Genomic DNA, 22,147 nt, shown 5'->3' with positions numbered 1-22,147 from the left:
TTCCATCATAACCCTGGAAACCTATTCCAGTACCCAACAATCTCTGTGAAAAGAAAACCTGCACCTCAATATTCAAAGTAAATGTATTATCTAAGTATGTATACGTTACCAAATCCTGCCTTGAGATTCATTTTCTTGCAGGTATTTACAGGACACTAAGAAACATAATTGAATTTTACATACATAAGCAGACAAAGACTGACAGACAAACTGTGTGCAAAAGAAGACAAACTGTGCAAATAGAACTGTTACTGAGAACATTGGTTGTAAAGAGTCCTTGAAAGTGAGTTTGCATATTGTAGAACCGGTTCAGAGTCAAAATGAATGAAGGTATCCACACTGGTTCAGGAGCCAGAGGGCTGCAGGACAATAACTGTTCCTGAAGCTGGTGGAATGTACCTACATAATGGGAAGAGCAGGAAGACAGCATGATCTGGATGGTGGGTGTTTTCGATAATGGATGCTACTTTCATGTAAATGTTCTCAATGGTGGGGAGAGCTTCACCTGCGATGGACTGGGCTGTATCCACTAGTTTCTGTACCCTATGGTGTTTCTGGAAATGAGTGTTTATATATCAGTTTGTACTTACATCTCCTATAAATTTTGCCCCCCCCCCCCAGCTTAAACCCATGTAACTGGTAATTGGTTATTACTGTCACATCCAAAGTGAACAAAGTTGTTTTGGTGACCATCTTCACATTAGTTCAGTAAGTTTTTGTACAAAGGAAAAGCAATAACAGAATGCAGAATATAGCGGTGTAGTTACAAAGTGTGGTGCAGACAGATAATAATTTGAAAGGAATGACCTCAGGTTTGTGTAATGTATGAATTGATTTCCTTTAGAGCATGACCCCCGCCCCCTTACCAGTACGTATTGATCTGTAGTCTGCACATTGACCTGTTATCTACACACGCGCATTGCCATTTCTTGCTCTCACTCCAATGTTGATACACCAGTTAAAGCCATCTCCCGCGTGTGTGCTTTTATTTAATTGATATGACACAACAAATTGGCGATGAGTAGCAACCAGAATGACGAAAATATCATGAGCTGCACTGGCAGTTACAGGATGAAACAGCGAGAGTTAAACAGCACAAGAAACCCAAACAGATGCATGAGTAGCAGTGAAAGATGTGCTGGAGGTTAGATAGTGGAAAACACAAAATGTCCCTGAATGGTTCAAAAAGCCAAAAATGTTATTGGTGTGGTAAATCCTCCCATGATGCAAATGACTGTTGGTTCAAGGAAAAAGTGTGCAGAAAGTGTCACGGACAAGGTCACATAGAGAGAGTGTGCAAGGCAGACAAAAAGCACAGCCGAGTGAAAAGTCTCACACACAAAACTAAGCAAATGTATCAAGTTACCAAATGTAGAACAGAATCAGACAACATAGAGTTGGACAAAGGTGAACTGTCATGACTAGAACTGCCAGTTGCGGGTTGACCCAGATCCCAACTTGGAGCTTACATCTAGTAAGAGGACTTTGCGGTGTTTAACTGAAGCAGATCACAAAATCATCTGGATCACAATTGATGTGTCCAATGTAAAACTGAAAATGGAACTCGATACAGGGTCAGCTTTGTCCATAATTCCAGAGGCTGACTACAACAGACTCTTTTCTAAGAAACCATTAGAGAGGACCTCAGTGATACTGAAGAGTTACTTAGATAAGAAAGCATCCCCCCCCCCCCAAAAGCAAACTGAAAGTATCTCTAACGTATGGAGGCCAAACACAACAGTTAGAGCTTTATGTATTGAAAAGTGGAGGGCCAGCTCTTTTTGATGTGAGCAGTTGAGAAAAATCCAACTAGACTGCCCCTTTCTCAAAGCTCTGAGTGTGGCATCCACAGGCAACCGCAGCCCAAATGGTAGCACTAACCCAGAGGCTCTCACAGCTGCTTAATGCTATTAAGAAGGTGTCTGAAAAGGGAATAGATAAACAGATTGAAAACTTGGCCAAAAGCTGTTCAGGATGCCAAGAAGTTCAAAATGCTGTGGATACTCATTCGAAGTGGCTGGAAGTTAACCAATGAAGTCAACCACCTGAGCAAAGATTGTCTCTGCTCTGAGGACTAGGTTCACCAGAAATGGCTTACTCAAACAAATTGTGGGTGACAACGGACCACAATACACGTCAGAAGAATTCCAAATGTTCATGAAGAAAAATGGCATCAGACATTTCAAGTCGGCTCCTCACCACCCAGCAATAAATGGGTTAGCTGAAAGATTTATCCAGGCCTTCAAGAATTCCATTGAAGCGATGGACAAGGAGGACATTTCTCTACAGCACAAGGTGGACAATTGCCTTTTTGTGTATCAGAATTTTGCTCATGCGATGACAAATCAAACACCTTCATGAACAGGAATCTGAGATCTCGCATAGACCTCCTGAAACCAGATCGACGGCGGGAAGTGCAGAATAAATAGTTCAGCCAGTTGCCAAGTGAAGCAGCAAGGATCTTCAAGACTGGACAGGAAGCCCTAGCGCATGATTACCGAGAAGACAAGTTAACACACAGTAGGATAGCTAAAAGAACTGGACCACTGATATACACAGCGGATGTTGGAGATCAGGCGTGAAGACGTCATGTGGACCAGATACTGGATGCTCAAGCGAAGGACACACCTGTGTCAACTGCATCGAACAAGATGAACACACTACAGTCACCTGATGATGTCACTGACAGCAACGTGACACAGGAAACTGAGAACGTTGTCTTAGACAAGACACCTACCAACCCTGATGCCACTCCACAGGTCCAGAGGTGCTATCCTGAAAGGAACAGAGCGCCACCCAAAAGACTGAACCTTTAGAACTGTGAAGTTAATTATGGACTGTTATTGTGAAAGCATGCTTATTTGGAATACGGGTTTAGGAAAGGGAAATTGAATGTTTTGTACGTATACAGTTTATATTGCATTAATCGAAAGGGGGAGGATTTATTTTAAGCAAATGACCCCATAACCTCCCCCCCATCCCCAGCACTACATATTGATCTGTAATCTGTCTACCCAGGTGTTCTCTCTCTCTCGTTGCAATGTGAGTACACCTATTAAAGCCACCTTTCGTGTGCATGCTTTTACTTAATTGATATGTACGTTTAACACTGCAGAGCTGTCTAATTTTACAACTTTCTGTAGCTTCTTTCGGTGCTCTGCAGTACCTTCACCCCGTACCAGACAGCAATGCAGCCTGTCAGAATGCCCTCCATGGTATATCAATAGATAGATAGATAGATAGATACTTTATTCATCCCCATGGGGAAATTCAACTTTTTTTCCAATGTCCCATACACTTGTTGTAGCAAAACTAATTACATACAATACTTAACTCAGTAAAAAATATGATATGCATCTAAATCACTATCTCAAAAAGCATTAATAATAGCTTTTAAAAAGTTCTTAAGTCCTAGCGGTAGAATTGTAAAGCCTAATGGCATTGGGGAGTATTGACCTCTTCATCCTGTCTGAGGAGCATTGCATCGATAGTAACCTGTCGCTGAAACTGCTTCTCTGTCTCTGGATGGTGCTATGTAGAGGATGTTCAGAGTTATCCATAATTGACCGTAGCCTACTCAGCGCCCTTCGCTCAGCTACCGATGTTAAACTCTCCAGTACTTTGCCCACGACAGAGCCCGCCTTCCTTACCAGCTTATTAAGACGTGAGGCGTCCCTCTTCTTAATGCTTCCTCCCCAACACGCCACCACAAAGAAGAGGGCGCTCTCCACAACTGACCTATAGAACATCTTCAGCATCTCACTACAGACATTGAATGACGCCAACCTTCTTAGGAAGTACAGTCAACTGAATAGAGGTTTTTGAGTGTTTTAGGAGACAAACGAATTCTCTTCAATCTCCTAATGAAATGTAGCTGCTGCCTTGCCCTCTTCATAGCTGCGTCGATATGTTGGGACCAAGTTACATCCTCAGAGACTTGACACCTAGGAACTTAGAATTGCCCACTCTCTCCCGTTCTGATCCCTCTATGAGAATTGGTTCATGTTCCCTCGCCTTACCCTTCCTGATGTCCACAATCAGCCCTTTTGTCTTACTGACATCAAGTACAAGCTTGTTGCTGTGACACCACTCAACTAGCTGGTATATCTTGCTCTTGTACACCATCTCATCTCCATCTGAGATTCTACCAATGATGATTGTATCATCAGAATCTGCACAGTACTTTTTATAAAAGATGAAAAAGCTAGAAATTGAACGTATCTTGTTTCCTGAATGGGAGTGTAATTGTTGGTGACAGAGAATGGGATAGGAGACAGCAAGTGGGGATGACATTCTTCTGTTTGTGAGGTAGAATTGTGGTGTTCTTCAGGGATAAGCCTTTCCCCATAAAATACATAAAAAGCAGCAAGTATATTGCATAACTACATTTCCAGGTGATGAAGAAGAGGCAGAATGAATTCTGTAAATATGAGCAGAATGTTACCAAAGGAGATAAGCATAGCACGGAAAACTACAAATGTGAAATATTGCAGCGTTATCTGTGCTAGGCTGAAGAAAATGAAACTGAAATATTTTTATGTAAAGCAACAATGATGTGGTGGATTATAAAGATATAGATGTCTATGTGGACGGAACAGTAAAAGCCTGGGCAAAGATCTAACTATGAAAGGAAATGGACTGTCTTTATCTTAACATAACTGTGATACAAAAATGAGGAAAGGCACTTTATTTGTACAAATCCTTGGTCAGCTGGGGCCACAAAGCTTCAGTAATGATATATTGATCTTCAAGGGAGCAAGGTGATTTCCCAGAATGCAACACAAGAGATTCTGCAGATCCTAGAAATCTTGAGGAACACGCACAAAACGCTGGGGGAGCTCAGCTGGTCAGGCAGCATCTATGGAGAGGAATAAACTGTCGATATTTTAGGTTGAGACCTTGCATCAGGGCTGGAGAGGAAGGAGGAGAAACCAGAATAAGAAGGTGGGAGACGAAAGGTGTACAGGCTGGTAGGTGATAGGGGAAAGGTGGATGATGGAGGAGGGGGAATGAAGTATGAACCTGGGAGATGATAGGTAGAACAGATAGGAGGTTGAAGAAGAAGAAGAAATCTGGTAGGAGAGGAGAGGGGGCTGTGGGAGAAAGGGAAGTAGAAGTGGCATCAGAGGGAGGTAATAGACAGGTGTGGGGAAGAGAAGGGGTAAAAGGGGAGACAGAATGGGGAATGGAGAAATGAATGGAGAAAGAAGCAGGGAGAAAGTTCCAGAAGTTAGTAAAATCAATGTTCATGATGTCAGGTTGGAAACTACCCAGATGGAATATGAACATAAGAACATGAGAAATAGAAGCAAGAGTAGGCCATCCGGCCCATCGAGCCTGCCCTGCTATTCAATAAGATCATGGCTGATCTGTCTGTAAACTCAGCTCCATCTACCTGCCTTTTCCCCATAACCCTGATTCCCTTGCTATGTAAAAACCTATCTGTTTCTTAAATATATTTAGTGAAAAAACCTCAACTGCTTCCCTGGACAGAGATTTCCACAGATTCACCACTCTCTGGGAAAAACAGTTTCTCCTCATCTCCGTCCTAAATCTTCTCCCCTGAATCTTGAGGCAATGTCCCCTAGTTCTAGTCTCACCTAGCAATGGAAAGAACTTTCCTACCTCTGAGGTCTTTTTCCACTAACCTGAAAATGTGGTCATTGTGGCAGTACAAGCGGCTATGACAGAATGGGAAGTCAAATTGAAATTATGAAGATGGGTGATTTATCTTGGCCTGATTTTTACTGAACTCAGGAATCTGATTTAATCGAGGTACCTAAAATAATGAAAGATGTGATATAATAGATGCAGAGTAATTATTTCATTTGTTGGATGAATCCCAAAAAAAAAGGAATGACCTTAAATTTTGAGCCAGATACATCTGAATAAAATCAGAAAGTTGTTTTTCCCATAATGGATATTGAAAATTGGAACTATGTTCTCAAATGGATGTGTTATGAAAGTCAATTCAAAGTGTTCATGGATTGGTGGATTTTTGTTCAGTAAGGATCTAAATTGTTATGGGATAGACATGATAAATGGGAGCAAAATCAACCGTGCTCATATTAAATATCAGAGGATACCTTAGTAGCAGGTTTAACGTGTTTGTTTATTACATTACCATCAAATAAAGCTCTGAAGTTTAATGATGTATTGTAGCATTAAAAGTGATTTAATTAGTTTCATGAACAATCTGTGTACCTTTTGCTGGAAAGTTGCACAAATCCAGGTGATGTTTCATTGCAATAGCAGGAAATAGTTGTGATTGACCTGGACTATGTCTTGATGGAAACTATTCATAGATCATCATCCATCCAATCAACACACACACAAAATGCTGGTGGAACCCAGCAGACCAGGCAGCATCTATGGAAAAAAGTACAGTCAATGTTTCAGACCGAAACATCAACTGTACTTTTTTCCATAGATGCTGCCTGGCCTGCTGAGTTCCTCCAGCATTTTGTGTGTGTTGCTCTGATTTCCAGTATCTGTAGATATTCTCGTTTGTTATAATGTATTTGGTGCACACTTCCCCTTTCTTTTCCTTATAATGTGAAACTTGTCTAAATGTAATGGTGTGGTGTGTAGGAGAATGTAAGGGTGAGGAGAGGTAACTTTTTAAAATCATGATTAGCTATTATTTCTTTCCTTTTGTATTTGCATAGTTTGTTGTCTTTTGCACACTAGTTGAACACTCAAGTTGGTACAGCCTTTCATTGATTCTGCTGTGGTTATTACTCTGTCGAGTTATTGAGTATGCCCACAAGAAAATGAATCTCGTGGTTGTATATGCTGACAAATATGCATTTTGATAATAAATTTACTTTGAACTTTAATAGGATGAATGCATACAATCTTCTTACCAGGTTTGGGGAATCAAGAACTAGAGTTAAAGATGAAAAGGGAAAGACCTAATAAGAAGAGAGGGACAACTTCTTAATTCATAAGGTTGTATTTACAATATATGCAATGAGCTACCAGACAAAAAATAGCTAAGGCAGGTATGTTTAGAAGACTTTTGGACAGGTAAGTGGATAGTAGAAGATGGAAGTAGAAAATGGGCCAAATACTGATTGGCATCTTGTTTCACATGGATCATTGGTGCTGAAGGCCTGTTTGAGTGCTGTTTGAATTTGTGACCAGTTTTAGAACTCATCTAAGGCATGAGGTCTCTTCTGTAGAGTATGGTAGGTGGGCACCTTCTATTCTCGACATCTTTGTTTTCATAAGCTGCAAGAATGGTCTGGAATTTGTGATAGTAACCACAGCAAGATTGCCTACTTTCACCACAAAACTGACTTAGTTTAATGTATAAATATTGAGTTTAGTTTTTGGTGTATCTAACATTGCTACCAGTTATTAATATCCCTGATTGTCATTGAGAAAGTGGTAGTGACAATTTATTGCAAGTTCAGGTGGTTTCAGGGGCCATTTAAGTGCCAGTCACATTGGAGAATCTGAAATTGCATCTTGGCCAGACCAGGTTGGGATGACAGATGAAGGTGCTAATGAATGTGTTTTTCATAACAATCTGGCAGTATGTGAGATCTTCACTACTAAGAATAGTTGTAGTTTTTGTTCCAAAAGTCCAGGTCAGTAACTGACTTTTAAATCTCACAGCTGCCGCGGTTGGATTTGAACTCAAGATGCTGGGTTCAGATCCTGCTCGGATAACTTCACCTCTGCATCACACCATACACCATTGCTTTGAGATAAAGTGCAAAGCTCAAAGTTCAAGGAAAAACTTATTATCAAAGTGTGCATATGTCACCATATACTACATTGAGATTCATTTTCCTGCAGGTATTCACAGTAGAACAAATAAATAAATGAAATCCAAACTACACACAAGAATTGACAAACAACCAATGTGAAAAATAAGACAAATTGGCAAATGCAAAAAGTAAGTAAATAAATCAATCAGTCAATCAATAAATAGATAGATAATGCTGAAAACATGAGTTGTAGAGTTCTTGAAAGTGAGTGCAAAGATGTGGCATCTTCATTCCTTCTCCACAGTAATCAATGAACAAAGCAAGACATAATCTGCATTTGAACATGTTGTACACTAAAATACCTGGAAATTTTAACTTTAAAATGAAACATACTAGAAATAATCAGAAAACCAGGCCGCATCTGTGGAGAGTGAAGCAGAGTTTACATTTCAGATCAGTGACTTCCATTGAAACAACGCCATGGAAAATCTGTTGCGTGACATATTCGGTTGGTATTTTCATCATATATTGACCACGAAACATACCTCTTCTTGGAAAAACCAAAGTAGATTATTAATAACCTCCAGGACCTGGTTTGACTGACAATTAACTAAAGTTGACCCATAGCTTATTTAGAAATGGCCAAGAACCCATTTTGTTCAGGGTCTTTCAAGAGACTCCTGGTTAGATACATGGAGCTTAGAAAAATAGAGGGCTATGGGTAAGCCTAGGCAGTTCTAAGGTAAGGACGTTCAGCACAACTTTGTGGGCCGAAGGGCCTGTATTGCGCAGTAGGTTTTCTATGTTTCTAATAAATGCAGTCCTAGCCAATGACACACATAAAGAAAAAAATACTGCTTCAAAGACCACCTGGGTTTAAAAACTAATTTGAAATTTAAATATTTTTGCATGAGTACTTCAAAATAGAAAAGCATATTTTCTTTAACAGTTCCTTGATGATATTTTAGCCTCTGTCTTAATCTAATGTATATTCTAATCTTCCATTAATAATCTGTAAATGTTTAAAAGGTTAATGAATAAAAAATGTATGGCCCCATTATAGGTGGTGGAAGTTACAGAGAATGATGTACAGGCAGCGGAGGCTCATCGGGTTGTAGCTCAGGACAAGAGGTACCTTACCCCCATTAAGGCAGCGGGAAGATGGACTGAACAGTGTTTCACTGAGAATTGGAAGGGATGTGGGTGAGGGCAGGATCAATGGTAGAGGAATAGTAATAATAGTAATGATCCTACCACCAAACACATCTTTACCTTTACCCCCATACTCTGCTTTCTGCAGGGATCGTGCTCACTGTGATTCCCCTGTCCATTCGTCCCTCCCAACTGATTGCCGTCCCTGCATTTATCCCTGCAAATGGAAGAAGTGCTACACCTGTCCATTCACCTCCTCACTCACCACCATTCAGGGCCTCAAACAGTCCTTCCACGTAAGGTAACACTTTCCTTGCGAGTCTGCTGGAACCATCTACTGCGCCTGGTGCTCCGAGTGTGGCTTCCAAGGGATAGCTTTGTCGAGTATCTTTGCTCCATCCACAACAAGTAGGATTTCTTGGTGGGCAACCATTTTAATTTCGCTGCCCATTCCTACTCTGACAGGTCAGTCCATGGTCTTCTGTACTGCCATAATGAGGCCACTCTCAATTTGGAGGAGAAACATCTCATTTGGTCTGGGTAGCCTCCAACTTGACGGCATGAACATTGATTACTCTAACATCACATAATTTCTCCCTCCTCCCTTTTTCCATTCCACATTCTGGTTCCACTCTTACCCCTTCTCTTCTCCTCACCTGCCTATCACCTACCCCTGGGTCCCCTCCTCCTTCCCTTTCTCCTATGGTCTACTTTTCTCTCCTATCAGATTTCTTCTTCTTCAGCTTTTCCACCTATCATATCCCAGCTTCTCAATTCATACCCCTCCTCCTACAAACCGATCTTCTCTCACTTGGTTTCACCTATCATCTTCTAGCTTGTGGTCCTTCCCCTACCCTACCTTCTTATTCTGGCTTCTTCCCCTTTCCTTTCCAATCCTGATGAAGTGTCTTGGCCTGAAATATCAGCAGTTTATTCCTCTCCACAGATGTTGCCTGACCCGCTGAGTTCCTCTATCATTTAGTGTGTGGAGAGTGAACTATGAAGGGCAGACCAGTAACCCTGCAGGTGTATGGAACAACCAGCTAAAATCATTCTTCAGCTGTTCATCTCCCTGAAAGATGATTGATTCTAACATATTTTTTTTCAAAAATGTGACATTGTCATCAAGACATTACCTCCTTTATTATCAGTATTATAGAATTGTGTAAGGTTGAATGTTACTGCACAGCTAATCAAAATATCAAATCTCCACCAATTAATCTAATCCCACTCTGTCTAATTCCCTGATTTGGACAGTACGTGTTATTTCTTCCCAATTACATAAAGTTTTACTTGTAATATTAATCACGTTAAAACCTTTCAATAGACACTTGAAATATTATTCAATTGTGTCCTCTTGAATAAGACAATTCCAGGGGTGTCTTTTCATGGAAAAAGTGGATGTTTGCCTGCTGAGGAATTCTATGCATTAATAGGCACTTTGATACATAGCTTCCAAAGCTTACAGTAACTAATCACCCCTTATCTTCTGGAAGCAAGTGCACATACTGAGAATAATCTGAAATATTTCTGATTATGAAAGCAAAATACTGCAAATGCGAGAAATATTAAAGCAGAACATGTTGAAAAGAACAGGTCTGATTAAAATCAAGTAATATTTTACCTCAGCAACACAGACAAAGTGCTGGAGGAACTCAGCAGGCCAGGCAGCATCTATGGAAAGGAGTAAACAGGCGATGTTTCGGGCTGAGACCTTTCTTCAGGACTGGTCTTTCCCATCGATGCTGCCTGGCCTATTGAGTTCCTCCAGCACTTTGTGTGTGTTGCTTTGGGTTTTCAGCATCTGCAGATTTTCTCATGTTTGGAATATTTTACATCAGTGGCCTTTTATCAAAAAGGGAGGATTCTACGGATAAAAAGTTTCAATGTGCTTAGAAAGGGCAAATGACGTAAAGAGTAGGACAATTATTTCTATTTCTCCCTCTTGTTGCTCCAATTTAAAACATAATTACTTCAAAAATTCCATCGTGTAGAAGATCCAAAAGCCTGAAAGCATGTACCACCTGGCTCAAGGGCAGCTTCTATCCTGCTGTTGTAGGACTATTGAATGTTTCCGAGTGCAATAAAGTGGGTTCTTGACCTCACAGTCAACCTTGTTATGCACCTTATATGTTTACCTGCATTGCACTTTCACTGTAGCTGTTGCTCGTCTTTCTGCATTCTGTTATTGATTTACCTTGTACTGCTGTGATCCACTCTGCAGTGAATTGATCTGTATGTACAATATGCAAGACATGCTTTTCCCTCTGCTTCAGTACCCGTAACAGAACATAGAACAGTACAAGGCAGGAACAAGCCCTTAGGCCCATAATGTTGTGCTGAATCAGTTAAATTAGAAATCAAACGGCCAACTAAAATAATCCTTTCTGCCTACAAAATATCCATACCCAAGCATTTCCCTAATGTTCATGTGTCTATCTAAATGTCTTTTGAAAATCTCTAATGTATCTGTCTCTACCGTCATCCCAGGCTATGCATTCTGGGCATCCCCACACTCTGTGCCAAAAACTTGTCTTCCGCATCTCCTTTGAAATTATCTCCTCTCACCTTAAATACATGCCCTTTGGTATTGGACATTTCCACACTGGACAAAAGGTACGGTCTGTCTGTGGCTCTCATAATCTTATAACCTTATAAACCCTATAATCTCATAAACCTCTATCAGATCTCCCCTCAGCATCGGATATAATGTCCTGGTAAACCTCTTTGGCACCCTCTCCAAAACCTCAATGTCCTTCCTATAATGAGGCAACCAGAACTGTATGCAATACTCCAGACATGGACTAACTAGAGTTTTATAAAGCTGCAACATAACTTATTAACTTTTGAACTCAGTGCCTTGGATAATAAAGGCCAGAATGTCAAATGCCTTCTTAACCACCCTATCAACCTGTGTAGCCACTTTCAGGGAGCTATGAACTTGGACCATAAGATCCCTCTGTTCACCAACACTCTGTTAAGGGTCTTGCCCTTAGCAGCGTACTGTCCCTTTACATTTCTTAATACGCCGATGACAATTCAAAAAATCTTTTGGGTGCCAATGAAAGTTAATTGACCTGAAACATTAGTTCAAGATTATTGCCTTTCCTCAGTGGTTAGCACAATGCTTTACAGTACAGGCGACCCGGGTGCAGTCCCCATCGCTGCCAGTAAGGAGTTTGTACCTTCTCCCTGTGACCGCGTGGGTTTCCTCTGGGTGCTCCGATTTCCTCCCACGGTCCAAAGACATCCTGGTTGGTAGGTTAATTGGTCATTGTAACTTGTCCCATGATGAGGCTTGGATGAAATTAGGGGATTGTTGGGTGGTGAGGCATGCAGAAAGGGTCTATTCCACGCTGTATCTCAATGAATACATAAAGTGACTTGGCAAAACAGACTCTTCTAGGTTGCAGCAGGGTAACAGAAAACAGGGTAGGATGGTGACTGTGTCAGTGCAGGTATGAGGTGTGGAGCGTGAGTGTAAAATGGTGGGGTGAAGGATCCTGAGGAGTAACTGATGTGATATAATGGTGGTGGAGTGCGTTAATGGGCGGAGGTATTGATCAGCCTGGCACCTTGGGGGAAGGAACTGTTTTTGAGCCTGGTGATGCTGCATAGCCTCTTCCCTGAGGGTAGGTGGGACCCTTTTTGATACTACAGGCCTTTGTCCGGCAGCTTTCAGTGCATACACTCAGTGGCCACTTCATTAGTCTCCTCCTGTACAACCGCTGGGTGTACGTTCATGGTCTTCTGCTGCTGTAGCCCATCCACTTCAAGGTTCAATGTGTTGAGCATTCAGAGATGTTTCTCTGCACACCACTCTTGTAATGCATCTTTATTTGAGTTACTGTCGCTTCCCTCCCAGCTTGAACCAGTCTGACTATTCTCCTCTGACCTCTCTCTCTGACAAGGCACTTTCACCCACAGGACTGCTGCTCACTGTATTTTTTTTGTTTATTTCGCACCATTCTCTGTAAACTCTAGAGACTGTTGTGCCTAAAAATCCTTGGAGATCAGTTGTTTCTGAGATACTCAACCCACCCCCTCTGGCACAATCACTTATTCCACAGTCAAAGTTGCTTTGATCACATTTTTTCCCCATTTTGATGTTTGGTCTGAACAATGACTGAACTGTTTGCCATGTCTGCATGATTTTGTGCATTGTGTTTCTGTTACATGATTGGCTGATTGGATATTTGCATTAATGATCAGGTGCGCATAATGAAGTGGCCTCTGAGTGTATGTCCTCTCCGCAGGTGCTGCCCGACCTGCTGAGAACCAGGTGATATTATTAATGAAGTGTTCTGGCAATCAGATGTTTGGGTTCTTATTAAGTTATTTAATGGAAGATCATTTAAGTTTCTCAAACTTACAAACTCTCCATTATCCTCTAGTGCTGGGACGAGTATTTGACAAGCATTAATTTGTGCTGCAGGTGGGAGGTTTGAAAGAAGTTGTGTGGCTGTATAAGAAGCTGAAAAATGAGGCAAGACTTTTGCAATAACAAAGCAGTAAACGATGCACAACACAAACCCCAGCACTTGTCAAAGGAGTATATAAAATCACTGCAATAACACAGAAATGTATTAGAAGCAAACACAGCAGGTTTATGGAAATCCTATGCTATGTCTGACAACAGCAAGGGCTGAAAGCTCAGCCGTATAAGCCAAATTATCTCATGTCAACCCACAGTACTCTTTGAAGGCAAACCTCAGACTTCAAACAAGTGCAGTGAGTGTTTCCCATCTGTTGAGACCTCCTACACAATCTGAGGAGAGATTGTTACCTCTGTTCAGCAAGAATGTTCTGGAAGACCCTGATGCAAACAGATGTTCAGGGGCAGTGTAGATCATCTGGCTTGCGGCAAATTAATATCTCCTGTCACATGTACAATGACCGGTCCACATTGCATCGGAAGTGTTTGTAATGATGGTCAACTGGCCCAATGGATAAATACTCACGTATGCTGCTAAAGGCTCTCTGTTTTCTTATGGAGCAAAGTAAAGGCAGTGATTTGCAGTTGATGAAGGAAAAGTGCACACACCGCGCACTGACAATCACCGCCCACACTGGAACCAAATGCAAGCATAAATAGAAGTGCTTGTAAGAATTAAATCATGTTCTGCAGGGGTTAATGCTATTATGTTAATGACCCTCATTCCGAAGCCAATGCAAGGCTGCTGGATTTGCATATCGTGCTCAAATAGGCGGGGGAGTAAAAGCTGAGGTTTGTGGCTCGTGGATTTGCAGAGGGTTTGTTAATGCGAGCAGTTACAACAGCTGGATAGACTCAAGTTCACCTGAATCTTTGCAGTAATGAATACCTTCTGATCACACACTAATTCAGATACCAATTTTCCCTGAAAATGTGCTGAAATAGCAGAAGCTTGGTGATCATAGAGGTGAGCAGGCAAACAGAGGCAGCTCAGCAGCGTAGTGGTTAATATAACACTTTACCGCGTCAGTAATCGGCAATCGCGGGTTCAATTCCCGCCTCTGTAAGGAGTATGTACATTCTCCCCATGAATGCTCTGGGATCCCTCCCACTTTCCGAAGGCATACAGGTTAGGAATAGTAAGTTGTAGGCATGCTACATCGACGCTGGCAGCATGGCGACACTCACAGGCTGCTCCAGCACATACTTTGATTGTGTTGATCATTGACTCAAACGATGCATTTCACTGTATGTTTTGATGTACATGTGACAAATAAAACTGATCTTTAAAAAGGAGATCTTTTGAGTAAACAATTTACTAAATTGGTATTCATGCTAGTGCCAATTCTGTTGGGTCACACTTAATGAAATAAGATTTTATTTTCATTTTTGCCAATATGGACACACATAGTTTGCACCTGTGAAATTGTACTTGGGAAGAAAATGGGGAAGTGCCTTCTTAAATTCCTGAAGACCAAAGTCAAAGTCAAATATATTATCAAAGTACATACAGCATATGTACTATACACTACCTTAACTTTCATTTTCTTGCAGGCATACACAGGAAAATAAAGGAATACCTTAGAATTTATGACAAAATATACATAAACAAACACTAACAAACAACCAGTGTGCAAAGGAAGGCAATTTGTGCAAATAAAAATATAAATAAGTAATACTGAGAATATAAATTGCAAAGTCCTCCAAAGTGAGTCTGAAGGTTGTAGAATCAGTTCAGGGTTGTGGTCAGTGAAGTCATCTAGGTTGGTTCAGGGGCTCAGTGGTTAATAGGGTCATAAGTGTTCTTGAACTTAGTGATGTTGGACCTCAGGTTCCCGTACAATCTGCCTGGTGGTAGTAGTGAGAGAGGAGCCTTTGATGATGGATGCTGCTTTCTTGTGACAATGCTCCTGGTAAATGTGCTCAGTCGTAAAGAGGACTTTAACTATGCTGGTTTGGGCTGTCTCCATCACTTTCAGTAGCCTTTTCTGTTCCCAGGCTTTGATGTGGACTTTACCCTCTCAATCCAGAAACAGTGATGGAATGATACCATAAACTCAAGTCAGGGTCAGGGTCCTGTGTCATAAGGTGGGCATTGGGAACGGACCCAAATGCAAGAGACAGACACTGAACTACCAGGAACAGGACTAGGCATGAGAAGGAAGCAAGGGAAGTGAGGAAGAAAGGACACAGGCCTGGATGAGACAAGGATTCTGGGCCTGGGCTAGGACTTGACTAGGATAGCAGAACCAGGACATGGAATTGGGAACTAGGAGCCTGGGCTTGGACTCCCAGCCAGAGGCTGGACAAGGACCCAGAACCTGGGTCTTGACTTGGGCTCAAAGTGGGACCTGGACGAGGACATGATGAGGCTAGGGTAAGGCGAGGCTCCAGGAGGAAGGTGGAGGGAAGGGATACAGACGGGGGTTTGGACAGGAACAATCCAGCAGCCAGAGGCTGAATCCTGAAGCTATTTATGAAGCCAGCCCAAATGAGAATCAGCTGCCTCAAGAGAAACTGGGGAAAACCGGAAAACCTGGAATAAGGAACATGGGCCGGACTGTGAACCGGAATATGGATTTCGCGGACTGGACCATGGCATCCTGCCACCATTAGTGTTAGAATTGCCTGCTCCCTTTGTTCTTTGTGCTGCAGAACTGGGAGTTGAAGCAGCCTCAGCAAGTAACAGCAACACAATTTCTAAATAGCACACACGAGAACTGTCAAAGCTGCCAGTGGAAGCAGTGATTCTTCAGAGTGGTGAAAACTCCACTGGGACCAGAGGCAAGAGTTGGTCTGGTTCTACCCACTGCTCCATGGCATTTGCTCTGCTCTGCACTGAACTGATGCTGAAGCTGTGGCCTGCTCTGGCCACTTAGGGCTTCATGTCCGTGGACTCAATTCCATTCTGAATACTACTTGCTTACTCTTATTGTTTGCATGATTTGTTTCCCCCTACACATTGGTTGTTTGAAGTTTCCTTTTTTAATGGGCTGTTTTGTGTTTCATTGTTTTGTAGCTGCCTGTAAGGAGACTATGTCCAAAGTTTGAACAATGTATACATACTTTGATAATGAAGATACTTTGTTTCTGTAGTATGATGAAGAGATAGAAATCAACTTTATTAATCACATGCACATTGATACATCAAATCGGCCAGTATTGTGCTGGGGACAGCCCGCAAATGTTGCTAGGCTGACCACACCAACATAGCTTGCCCATAACTCACTCAACCTAACCATATGTCCTGGATTGTGGGAGGAAACCGGAGCACCTAGAGAAAGCCCAACAGCCAGGGGAGGTTAGTACAAAATCCTTACAGTGGGTGGCGGGAATCAAACCTTCATCTTACATTTGGCAGCTGTAAAGCATTGTGCTAACTGCTGTGCTACTGTGGTGTCACTAAGTGAACGGGTGTAAAGTTTCCTGACTGCTGCGGGAGCTGCACTCGTCCAGGCAAGTGAAGAGTACACCCACCTCCCCCCAGAGTTAGGTGACAGAATGGTGACTTTTTGTCTGTCTGGCCAGCCATACAAGACTTCAAATCAGCTCATATAAAAGACAAAAAGTCTTTTGTGCAATGCCGAACTCAGCCGGTACTGCACTAAATTCACAGTCTGCTTGTGCACACAAGTCTCAGTGGGCCCTGAATGGCCATTTTTTATCAATTGCATGCATTGGAAGATTGGAGGCCTTAACATTCGACCGGTTGTTCAGGCAGCGGCAGTCACTCACAAATATATGTCAGGGAGTAAATGTGAATGTCATGTTTGCAAATTAAGATGGATCTTCGTATAAATCGTGGCATATTTGTAACATGTAGACTGGCGTTAAGATTCCGGATCTTGCCCCAGACAACAAGCTTATTACTCCTGATTCAGACTCTTGTCCTAACCATGGGACCAGAAGATACAAGAACAGAATTAGGCTATTTATCCCATTGAGTCCACTATGTCATTCAATCATCAACAGGAAAATCCTGCAGATGCTGGAAATCTTCAGCAATACACACATCCAGTGCTGAAAGAACCCAGCAGGACAGGCAGCATCCATGGAAGGGAATAAATAGTCAACGTTTCGAGCCAAGACCCTTCATTGGGACTTCAGTCATGGCTTGTGTTTTATTTAACCCCATTCTCCTGCCTTCTCCTCATAATCCTTAACCCCTTTACCGATCAGTGAATGCAATTGAGGAAAACACTTTGTATCAACCCAGAGTTTTTGTTCCCCATTCCTTACCTTTTCCATGAAAGCCTACACCTTCCTCCTGGTAACAGCATCTGGTTCAGTTTATCCACTACTGAACACTCCATTCTCTGATTTCCCACCGACTCCACAGTTCTGGCGTTCTGCTCCCCTTTCCGCCATCGCCGACCTCAGCCTCAAATCTGATCCTATACTCTACCCCTGGACAATTCGGGGTGGAACAGCATGACACTATTACAGCAACAACAAACAGGTTCAATTCCCACCGCTGTGTATAAAGAGTTTGTGAAGTTCTACCCAGTGACATGGTGGGATTCCTCTGGTTTCCTCTCATATTACAAAGACGTACGGGTTGGTAGGTTAATTGGACACATGAGTGTAATTGAGTGGCCCGGCTCATTGGGCTGGAAGTGCCTTTTAACGTGCTGTATCTCTAAACCAAATGTTAAAAAAAAATCCCAGCCAACACGCCACCAATCATCCATTATAAATTCTCATTCTCCTCACCAAATCATAGGTTTCTCTCCTGCCAACCAAAGTAACCCTGTACTCCCAGTCTCCTAGCTCCTTGTTCCCATTGCCGTTTCACTTAGTCCGATAGTGACAGGTATCTTTCAAGCCCCACGAAATCTCTTTCCAGCTCTCCCTCAAAAGGTGGTGATTCAGTGGAATTCATTACCCCGGACGCCGGTGGAGGCCCAAGACATTGAGTATGCTTAAAAACAGAGGTTGATAGGTTGTTGCCTCGTCGGGACGTCAAAGGTTACAGGAGAGTGGTTTGAGAGGAATAGTAAGTCAGCCACGAAGCAATGGCGGAGCAGACGCGACGGGCCGATTGGCCTAATTCTGCTCCGATGTCTGAGGTTCCAGAACCCACCTCTTGAGCCCAGAGTGTTTTACGAAATTCCTCTCTGTTCGAGTGTTTAGCTGAACCCACAACACTTGCTCTAACCAGTGTAAATTTTTATTTGTGAATCATATTGGGGGCGTTTTTACAGCGTTAAGTGAACAATATAAATGCAAGTTCTGTTGCGGGTGCGGACACTGCCGTGGCTATTTTCTCCTTTCCTTTCGCGTTAACACCGTGCAATCTGTCTTCTGCGTTCGGTAGCGAAAGCAGGAGTGTTCACCCCTCTCATGCTCCCGAGCCCGGGAGATTGGATAATTTACGACTCTAGGATTAGGCGGAATAAATAAAATCAGTGATGTACGACTGCACCGTATGAAAGCTGATTAATGAAACGTCCACGGCACGTCCGTGAAATAACAGCCAGGAATATCACATACACACTCACACTCACAGTAACCCATCAGGATCGCGAATGCAAAAGGAAAAAAAAATTGCAACTTTTCCTTTATTCCACTCCCGAGGAGAGCACCTCCCCTCGAGTTTCGATTATACTCGTTGCTGTTAGACAACTGAGCTAGCCGCACCTCCCGAGAACAGGGAACCAGTGGAAAACTGAATCATTGCATAATTCCACACGTGCTAATGAAACTGGAAGAGCTGGAATCGTGCCGCTGACAGGATACCCGTGGTCGACCTCAGCTGTTGTCCGCCCCAGGGTTTCGCTGACTGAGCGGTATGATCCAGCACAGCGGGCTTCCCTAGTCAAGGAGAAGCCCTCTCCCTCTCCGCACCAGTGATGATAGCGACACACCAGAAGGTGATCACAAAGGCCAGCACCCCGGTGAGCAGAATTGTACGTATCGTTCCCAGCAGGTAATTTTTCCCCCCCTTCGTCTTTCTTGGGTGAGAATCAACTTTGATGGATTTGATCTTGGGGCATATTTTTAGGTGAAGCTTGCAAACTCTCTTTCCGGCATAGACACTAGAAATGTGCTCGGGTAAAAGTCGGTCATCCACCCCCGTTAGCTGTACCAGAGAACGGCTGTGAACTGTAATCACTTTTAGTGTATTTTGATAAAGCGAAAGACTTGATCAAGTATTTTTTTTCTCTCTCTGTGTGTGTTAAAGACCACCTTTTGGGCGTGTGTGGAAGATGGGACAATCTAATGTTCAGTTGGAGCTAGAGAACAGTGTAAAATCGTAACCCACAGCATTGACCAGAATATGGAACTCACTGCCACGTGAAGTCCGAAAGATAAATGACTTGGAGGAATATAGCGATATAGTTGGATTAAAATAGGCGGCAGTAGTCTTCCGGTGTGTGAGCATGGGTAGACACCAGTTGAAGGCTGAATTTGTCCACGTCAAACTTGGAGATATTATTTTTGTTCTGGAAGTTGTGGTATTCTGAAAAGGACAAACAACTGCTCTTCTTGGCCAATGAACTGAACGATTCAATTGCCCGGATTCATTGGGAGAAATATTCATTGGGTCGTAAAAAAAACCCAGATAGAAACTTTTATTGTGGGGGGGGGGGAGGTGGAGGTGGAGGAGTCTGTCCAGCAATAATTGAAACCCGAGTCCATTCAGTACCAGAAGTTAGTTTGGCAGTAATGTGGATCTACAAACCCATTAAAAAAAATCTCTTTATAACACCGTTGTTTATTTGTTTCCGCATTTGATGGATATTTGGTGGACAAGCCTAGCGATGTTCGGCACGTTTCTTCGTGAGCGGCTGGTGTAGAAGCGCTCAGAATGACGCAGAGTAGCTTGGACAGCAAAGCACCGGTCTCCTCGTCCACTGAGAGAGACGAAAGGGGTTCGGGAGAGAAGGGGAACCATCGAACTCAATGCAAGTGCAGTCCGTCCTCAACGATTAGTTTTTAAATGATACAATTATTAAGTGTGTGTGTGTGTGTAGGTTGGGACATCTATGCAATATGTAATGGAGTTAGGACTTGTGTGAGATCCGCCTTCGGAAGATTGGTATTTCTACCAATAAATCAAGGCCCGTGTTCATAAACGTCTATGTAGGGATCATTGTACCCATGTCGCCTTTCATTATGGTCAAAACCTTTGGACGCAGTCTTGTAAATTAAAGGCAATTCTGGCCCACCTCTGTGTAAGCCTATCCAAATTGTGCCCCTCGCTTGGTCTCCTCTCCTTACCAATGTCTCTGCCACGCATTTGTTCCCGGGTTTCACCCAATTCTGTTTTGCAAATCACCGTTAAACCCTCCACTCCCCCCCCCCCACCACTAACCTGTGTTTCACCCGTGCCGTTCAGTTCTGTAAAACAGAATCCTCACTCCACCCCCGCCACACATTATTTGTCAATTTAGCCTGAAATTATGCCCGAGATGTTGTGTGTACTGAAGAGCACTTCCATTATATTGCTGAAGTATTTGATGTCCTGTTTGCTTAGCTGTCGTTGTAAATCGTATTAGAAACTCCAAGATGAAGTATGTTTTTTTGCCGATTAAACACTTTCAACTTTATATGCAATTTTTTTTTTTAAAAATGGTAGTGTGCAGTTTCTGCCTTTTGAGATTCATTCCAGTGGGCATTTTTTTTTGGTTTTATGCTTGGAAACAACACTTAACTACCCAATTTATTCAACCGTAACAAGTTTTGCAAGGCTGGGCATTTGATTGCTTCAGAACGCCCCTTTCTTTGACTGTCGATTAAGGGTGAGGAATGGTATCTGCTATTGAGGGTTATCAGATCATGTTAAGGGAAGGATTTGGGGCGATAGACTCTTTCTCATTTGTGTCAGGGGAGCTTCGTCAGCTTTGTACATTCGGGGGGAAAAAGAGCGGGCATCTGCCTTCCCCAAGGTGTGAAGGGTTGAAGGTGGACAATTTATCAACAACAACGCGGAAAACGACAAACTACCTGCAGTTTGTTCTTGTGACAGTGTTAATTACCTGGGAGATGGAAGGGGGTTGGGAGAGAAGGGGAATTATTGAACTCAATGGAAGTTCAGCCCATCCTCAGCGATTAGTTTTAAATGATAATTAAACACACACTTGGAGCCCTGTGAACGTTTTATCCAAGGTTGGTTTACCTCTGTTTTCATCATCTTCCATATAATTAGTTGCAATTCAATTTTGACGGACCTCAGCTCCATTCACTCTGAAAAGTAAGTAATTTACCTTCGGGCTCATTCTACCTACTAGGGTTTTAACCTCCAATAGGATCGTTGAAAATGTTCCTGCCATTTCTGCACCAATATCGGAGACGCTCGACAGTTTCGCTGTTATCCTGTCTCCTCGTCCCTCTCTCTCTCTCTCTCTCTTCTCCCTATGCAAATAAGATATCAACTGCCCTTATTGATTTCAGATGCGTCTCGTTCAAATGAACTGCAATCGATATTGCTGCCAGTTGTGAATCCACTGCAGAATAAAAAAAAAAGTTGTCAGGTTGAAGCACGCCCGCATTGTTACTGCGCTCTTCTACACGCCTCTTGTAACGCATGGTTGTTTGAGTCTCTGTCGCCTCCTGCCAGCTGGAACCACTCTGGCCATTCTCCTCTGCCCTCTCATTAACTAGGCGTTTTCGCCCACAGAACTGCTCAATGGATTTCTGTTTTTTTTAATGTTTTGTCATTTGCCAATTGGTTGTTTGTCCTACTGGGTGTGGTCTTTCGTTGATGTGATTATATTTTGGGGATTTACCGTGTATGCCTGCAAGAAACCAAATCTCACAGTGACATAAATGTACCCTGATGATTAATTTACTTTGAACGTTGAACTTTGAAACTTGAGACTGTCCTGTGTGGAGATCC

General features: G+C 42.6%; 1 protein-coding gene across 2 annotated transcripts in view; it reads left to right on the top strand.

Annotated features, from left to right (window-relative positions):
* dpp6a (dipeptidyl-peptidase 6a) overlaps nucleotides 1–22,147 on the top strand; it is a 1,522,610-nt gene that overhangs the window by 232,425 nt on the left and 1,268,038 nt on the right. The window contains exon 1 of one of the 2 annotated variants that reach the window (XM_073054908.1): nucleotides 18,989–19,214. The exons of the other annotated variant lie outside the window; for it this stretch is intronic. Coding sequence (XP_072911009.1) covers nucleotides 19,158–19,214 — 57 coding nt within the window. The 5' untranslated portion in view covers nucleotides 18,989–19,157. Of the gene's footprint in view, nucleotides 1–18,988; nucleotides 19,215–22,147 lie in introns of those variants that run through there. 2 annotated transcript variants of the gene reach the window in all.

Source organism: Hemitrygon akajei, chromosome 8 (genome assembly GCF_048418815.1).
Source record: "Hemitrygon akajei chromosome 8, sHemAka1.3, whole genome shotgun sequence".
Lineage (NCBI taxonomy): Eukaryota > Metazoa > Chordata > Chondrichthyes > Myliobatiformes > Dasyatidae > Hemitrygon > Hemitrygon akajei.
This window is presented reverse-complemented; position numbering and strand designations above follow the sequence as displayed.